The sequence below is a fragment of the Austrofundulus limnaeus genome, unplaced genomic scaffold, assembly GCF_001266775.1.
Source record: "Austrofundulus limnaeus strain Quisiro unplaced genomic scaffold, Austrofundulus_limnaeus-1.0 Scaffold77, whole genome shotgun sequence".
Lineage (NCBI taxonomy): Eukaryota > Metazoa > Chordata > Actinopteri > Cyprinodontiformes > Rivulidae > Austrofundulus > Austrofundulus limnaeus.
Genome location: NW_013952479.1, coordinates 1,835,441 through 1,842,605, shown reverse-complemented (window position 1 = coordinate 1,842,605; position 7,165 = coordinate 1,835,441). Strand labels below are relative to the sequence as shown.

Sequence of the window (7,165 nt, the reverse complement as noted above, 5' to 3'; positions counted from 1 at the left end):
GTGCACAAGCTTCAAACTTCAGCGTTGGCTGCGATTTTGACGCTGAAATCGCGTTCGGTGTGAACGCACCATTACACATCAGAAGAACCGATGAAGAAAAACATTTCGAAATTTAAAAAACTTAAAAGTCCAAACCTCACCGTCCGGGAAAGCTAATTTATGAACTCGATACCCGCAGACACTTTCACGGCTTCCAGCGCCGTATTTGTTTACCATCGCCTGTGCTCAAAGGCCCGCCTGTCGCATTCATTGGCTGAACAACAGAATCAACCTAGATCCATTGTACAAACTCGTGCCCATTGCATTACCGTATGCAATTTTCTTATGATGAAAATTGGGCGGCCGCCTTTAAAATGACTTTTAGCCAACTGTGCCTCCTCAACAGAAACAAAAACGGAAAATTAAATTTTCCCTCAGCAGTTTAATCATGCCTAAACTGCCTACACTCACCAAGACAAACAATGTCCTCTTGGCTACCACAAAACAGAAAGCTAAGCTCCCTGTTTTGACTCGATTTGGAATAAAACGCTCCCGAAATCTACCTCGGCTAAAATCAACAACCGCAGGAGCGACCAGACGAGCGTCTAACAATTAGAATTTCAGTGTGTGGTGGGCCGAAAATAGCCGTAGCTTTTTGCAAAAGGTGCTACTGAAAATGTTAGAGCACGATCAGCAGAGGAAAACAGGTCAGCTTTCTCAGAAGCTGAAAAAGCAAAAGCCTTCTTTTCCCATTGTCCAGTGGTCGTCCGAAAAAGTCGGTCGCTGCGGGCAAACTCCGGTCCTTGGAGCTCCGATAACGACAACGCCAAAATTGTGGTGGCACGATTTACCAAGAATGCAGAAACACGTTGGAATAAATGCACAGAAAGTCTGCGTGTATGGTCGTCAAATGATTTAATTMGAGCAACAACAGAGCAGAAGCCAATCAGAGAAGTCCGTCAAGTTGTGGCTGGCTCGTCAGCGCAGAGCAGCCAATAATATAACATCCTGTAACATGCTTACAACCAATCACAGTTCGCCAACTGTGAACCATCTAACCAATGACAGGACTGTCAGCCCGGAAACACCTAATCAAAATAAAAGAGGTCATGCATTGCTGGAGTCTTGAAGTCTGGGCCGATAGATTAAAACAGCCGAAACTAGTTATCATGAGATGATTACTGGACAGTGTCAAGGTAGAACAGATATACATAATTAATCCATAACAATAACTAAATTAAATACACTTACAGTTTAAAAGTAAAACTCCTGTCAAATAATCACAAGACATGATTATGGCAAACATTTTTTTATATTGTAACCTGCCCATAACATTTATTTGAACAAATACAAACATACCACTCAGACTTATCAGCACAATATTTTTTTAACATAAGCTATAACAAAAATAGGCAATTCAATAAATAAAATTGTGGTCATAAAATAAATACATTCAAAATGTTCCATGTAAATTTTTCAAATAAAAAAACTAAAAATAAATTTGATAAAGTGCAAATGAAAATATAGCTTTTTTAAAACTTTTAAAGTATTGCATGGTAGAACCAGAGGCTGCTCTTCATTTTAGTGACAAACTTTGGCCTTTTTTTTTGACTGGTTGCCTTCATTTTTGCTTCTATTTTTTATTTTAAAAAGGTTTCCATTCTTGGCAGGTTTCTAAGGTTCTTCTTCTACATATTAAAAAAGTTGTTAAACATCTGAGTGGCGCACTACCGCTACTCGTGGTGAGAAAGTGTATTGCACCTTATTCAAAATCAATGCGGTCCCACGGCCCTCTGCGACCCAAAGTTAAAAACTATTGTTCTTTTGAGGCCCTCAAGGTGGGCCACGGCCCATGGGTTAAGAATCTCTGCCATAATGCATTACGGGCCGAACAGTAATTTTTTTCCTGCTCGTAATGGTGGACGAAGTGAGAGAAAGGAGCACAGTTTTAAATAAAAATCTGGTGGTATAGAAATTAAAAGTTTTAAGCAGTTGTGTTGTTAATGCTATAATTAATGCTAATAAATGTGCACCTACAGCGAGTTCCTTGGTTCTTCAAATATTGCCTTTAAGCTAATTTTGTTGTTTTGTGATAATAATATTAATATATTGATATTTTGCTCATTTTTATTTATTTTTGCTTCTGTTTAGCACCTAGACTGGGTAGGCCAAGTCCTTTGATGGACCCAGCACCAGAATTTGGACACAGCCTTTGACTTATTATGAAGCCTTTTTGCTTCTCATCTCTTAATTTCCTTTAAGTAACAGAGTGAGTGTTTTAATGATCTGCTCATATTTTCTGCTTGATGACGTCCATTTCAGCATCTTTAGTCTCTCCATCTGCTTCAAACGCTTCAAAATCTCTTTTCTCTGATCCACCTGACCCACTCTCTTCTTCCTTGTCCAGTCAGTCTCTCTTCCATCGATCATCAAAGTGAACATCTTAGTTTTGTGGGGACACTTGTGCTCTTTGTGCCGACATATTCACTTGTTATCATTGATTGTTTTATTTTCTCCTGATCCCTCCTCCATCTTCACACCCATCAATAACTTCATCTCATCAATTGCTCGAGGACAGAAACGCAAGTCCAGCTCAACTGTCCAGTACATGGTGAGCATGCTAACTCAACGTTTGTCCACTCACTTCCCCTTTTTTTTTGGTTCTTTTGTTCATTTGGTAACACTCATCTTTTTCATTCATCTTTCCTTCAGCTGTATTCTGTTTTTAGTTAGTGTCAGTACTCTTTTACTTTATTTATTTATAATGTTCTGAAATGCATCAGGTGCCATTTATCATGAGGAAATTGAAAAAGGCAGCAAGTTAAGTTTTATCTATTTTGATTTTGGGATAATTATCGTACAGCTAACCGAAAGCTGCACCACATGTCTCAGGTTCAAACCTTTATACAAATAAAACTGTGTGTATTTGGATAAAAATGAAGACTTGAGCTGGAAGGTTTTTAAACTTTTAATTTGTTGCTCTTTTTTCCTCCCTGATCTATTTTCTTAATTTCTTTTGGATGTTTTTACGGTTTCATTGGTTTTTACACCGCTCTTCATTCCAACATGGGAAACAAATTGGGGATTTTACCCACCTTTTCTTTTATGTTATTTATTTTCTCATTGTATGACCTCTTGCTTTCCTAACATAAGTTTGCTGTCATTATGTTTAAAACTGCTGCCTTCGTGTCCCTTTTCCACCATAAAGAAGTTTATCAAAGAAGATTCTTGCATCAAAAATACAGGATGGAAATGTTAAAGCCTTTAATACATCAAACAAGTTCACACTTTTACATGTTTAAGTGTGCATTGATGAAAACTGGATGGATGTCTGTCAGTGTGGATATTTGAGTGTAAATTTATGTGTCGGCTGTTTTATGGCTGCTCTGTTTTTGCTCTTTTTATGCCCATGTGTCTGACCTTTCCTCTCCTGCTATCCTCTCCTCTCCTGACTGAGTTCAGGTGCTTATAAATGCCATGCTCTGTTTTAAATATTAACCACACATCAGACACAAAACCTGACTTCTTTTTTATCCTTTAGGTCAGAAACCATAAACAGATACTTTATCATTGATTTGATTATTAGAATTTCTTGACAGTAGATGTTGAAGTCAGATCTGCACAACTAATTGAAAAAGTATTGCAATATTTTGCATGAAAGACTGCTTGAACTTCAGTAAATCACAGACTATCACATGCTAAGTACCGTGGGTAGGCCTGTTTAAAATGTTTAAGTTTAAAATGGAGTCCAAACGATATTATCGTTTATCGCAATAATTTCTAAGACAATTTATCGTCCAGCAAAATTTGTTATCATGACAGATCTAACCACGGATTTGTGTTCTGCATGCTAAAATAAAATATTTGGTCAATGCAGAGGACTCTGCCCACACATGGTTTTGTTTTGTAATTCTCACAGGCTTCCTGTAGATCTAATGATGTAAAGTCCTTAAAGGCATTGAAATCATCAATCCAAAAATAAGGCCTTAATTAGCCTTAAAATATCTTAAATCAGCCTTTCGGATATCTTGTTGGGGATTCATCGATATGAAGATTTCAGGTGATATCAATATCCAATATTGCTGTTATGGCTGATAACTAATATTTACCAATATTAGACAAACACATAAATTATTTATATGCATAGACGCACAAATGCATTTACGGTGTTTTTCGATAACGTAAAAAAATGACCATAAAGTTGACATGACATCGCTATCATGATCAAGCAGATACCACGCGACCAAACATTTCCCCTCCAAAAACAGAATCACAAAGCTTAAAGAGTAGGAAATCAATATCGGACGTTAAAATAGACCCAGTTTTACTTATCGGACCGATATCGAAATGCTAAAAAATGACCCACATCGGCCGATATCGATGTTAATGCCGATACATTGTTCATAACGTTGGTAATATATTTAATTTTCTAAATAATTTACAGAATTACTTTCGCAGCTAAATATTTGGGTAAAATTGCCACTTGTTTTTTTTTACATTTGTGTTTATTGTGAAGTCGGTCTTAAATTTCTTAAAGTGGTATTAAAAAGTCCTAAAATGTCCTAAAACATTTTAAATTCAGCTCATCTTAAGCTGTAGGAACCGTGTCTCAGGTACCTTATTTTTAAGTTTTAAAATTTTTCCTCGACTTGTTTTGTTAAAGTATGATGTTTGGTCCCGCAGCCCAACCGTTTAAGAACAGTGATATTAAACAGTATAATGGCGCACTGCAGGTTTTTTCTAAAAGTGTGCAGCCCTCATTTGGAGATGAAAATACTTGTGTTGTGAGAGCATTGTCAACTTGATTAGAATGCGAGTCGAGTGGATTTTTTCCTCACCTTTTTCAGCAGATTTCTCCTCATCCCTTTTTCAAATCATCACACCTACGTCGCACTCGTCGGAGGCATTAAGTAATCTGTGACTTCTCCTGACCTCACGCTGATGAGCAGGAATCGTTGTAAGCTTTTATGTAACGGTTGCCGACTTCTAGAAGTGACTCACTTTGATGATTCACTTCCACACCCGGTGTTCTGCCCCACTTAGCAATTTGCAAGTTTATTTATTTTCCCCACAAATTTAATGTAGATTCGATGCAAAAATATGGCGAGCCGGCTGCTCTTTGATGCCTCGTCTTCAAACAAGCATTTTATTTTGGCGGTTCATTACGGCCAGAAGGCGTGGGTGAGCGGTTGCTGTGTGTCATCCTGAACAGGGACCATCACTGTTGACAATGAGATGATGTCACACACACACCCCTCCATGTAATAACACTTATAATAACACAGTTTAACCTTTAAGATAATGTTTAATTTTTATCACCACAGCTGCCTCCCACCCTCTGGACCCCACGCTGTTCATGATGTGATGATGTGCACCTATTTTTATCTTGCTATGCTTGTGAGGTTGTTTCAATTTCTTATTATAGGGATTTTCATTACAGGGCAAATTTCCAAAAGGGAAAACAAAACAAAAAAATCAACACCCAACAGCTTGTTTGGCTTTTAAAGGGCCTGTGACATGCTTATCCTTCAAATAAAAAAGTCAAAGGGAGCATATTTATATTCAAGAAAATTAGCATAATACACATGATTTTTACCTATTTTGTTTCATAACTGGCATATTTTCTCCTGAATTTGGCTCAAAGTGAGACAGGAAGTGACATCAAAGGGGAACTCTTTAAGAAAAGAAACTCTCTAGTCTTTGTTTATTGAAACAATCTTATTTAAAATATTCTCCAACTCTGAGAGTGACTCATAATAATCTAAAGAAACATCAGATTTTTCTCTAATTATTGTAGCATCACTCTGTTTATGTGCAGACATTCCCCTTTGACATCACTTCCTGTTTCTTCACATGCAAATATCTCAACAACTGTTCATCTCAACAGTGTGAAATTTGTTTTGCAAAACGTTTTCAATGTTCTCTTTCCAAAAACGCGTTCACATTTATCACAAAAATTTGATGTCACAGGTCCTTTAAAGTAGAACAAATTTGATTCAAAAACCTTCCACCTCATAAGCATCAAGTTAAAAAGCTCTGTACAAATAAAAGCGCACAAATGCACATGCATGGACACACTCTTGCTGTTGTTAACACTCTTGTTGTGTCTCCTACCTTTTTCCTCTCCTTTCCTGCACAGCCCCAGACAAACAGCACCAAAAACAGCATAGTCACCAGCCCCAAAGGAAACATCCCTTCACCTGCTCTGGTATTTACCTCCTAATCCTTCTTCACCTGTGTGTGTTTGTGTGTGTGCGTGTCCCTCCTCCTATAGCCTCGATCCTTCGTCTTGTGTCTGTTTTTCCTCTCTCCGTCTGTCAGCCGTCTGTAATCTTTGCTGAGCGGCTGCCGTGGCCGGCCGCAGCGGTCGGTTAGGCCTTAACTCATCAGGTAGTGTCAGGAGACGTTTCCCCGTGGCAGCTAGAGATGCTACGTGATTCGCAGCCAGGTTGAAATTGTGCTGCTGTTTTTTCCCCTCTTGTTTTCTAAAAAAAAAAAAAAAGGAACAGACATGCCTGCCGGGACTGTCAGTGCAATTTATGCCCCCTGCCTCCTGCAGCAAAACAATTCCCCATTGTGTAAAACCAAAGGTATTCAGACCTTGGACTAAAAAATACTCTTCAAATTCTTTCACTTTTGTTCGTTTTAAAAACTGCAGGGATCTGATGGATCAAAATAGAAACTTCTGTGTTAATGAGTTGAATTTTACTTCTTTAATGTATTCCATCTGTCATAATTGGATTTATTAGTGCCCGTTTTAGAAAACATTACAACATTTTTATTTTATTTTATTTTTTAAAGCCACTTGTTTTGTCTGATAAGGCCAAATTCATAAGAGTTGTTAAGGCTCCTGTGCGGTACATAAGGTCAATGGAAGTTCAAATTTTAACCGTTAGATGATAAATGGAGACAGTTTTTTATCATTTATGTGCAAGAGAGAGGAAAAGCTCTTGATTTAAGATGATAAAGTTGCTGTTTTTGCTTCTGGATATTGTGCAAAAACTACTTAAAGCTCTCAGAAACCTGTTTTTGGTCTCCTGTTTTTTTATCAATATTTATTAGGGCTGCAACTAACAATTACTTTAATAATCTTGATTTTTTTTTCTTATTTACTAGACACTTTGTTAACTAAGAATTTTTTAAAAGATTTATCTTATAGACACAATGAACTTCATTGGATTACTAT

General features: G+C 37.4%; 1 protein-coding gene across 1 annotated transcript in view; it reads left to right on the top strand.

Annotated features, from left to right (window-relative positions):
• The window catches only part of camk2b1 (calcium/calmodulin-dependent protein kinase (CaM kinase) II beta 1), a gene marked incomplete at its 3' end in the record, with an annotated part of 97,780 nt that overhangs the window by 68,713 nt on the left and 21,902 nt on the right, over positions 1-7,165 (top strand). Inside the window, 1 exon segment of the mRNA XM_014011170.1 lies at positions 6,119-6,187. Coding sequence (XP_013866624.1) covers positions 6,119-6,187 — 69 coding nt within the window.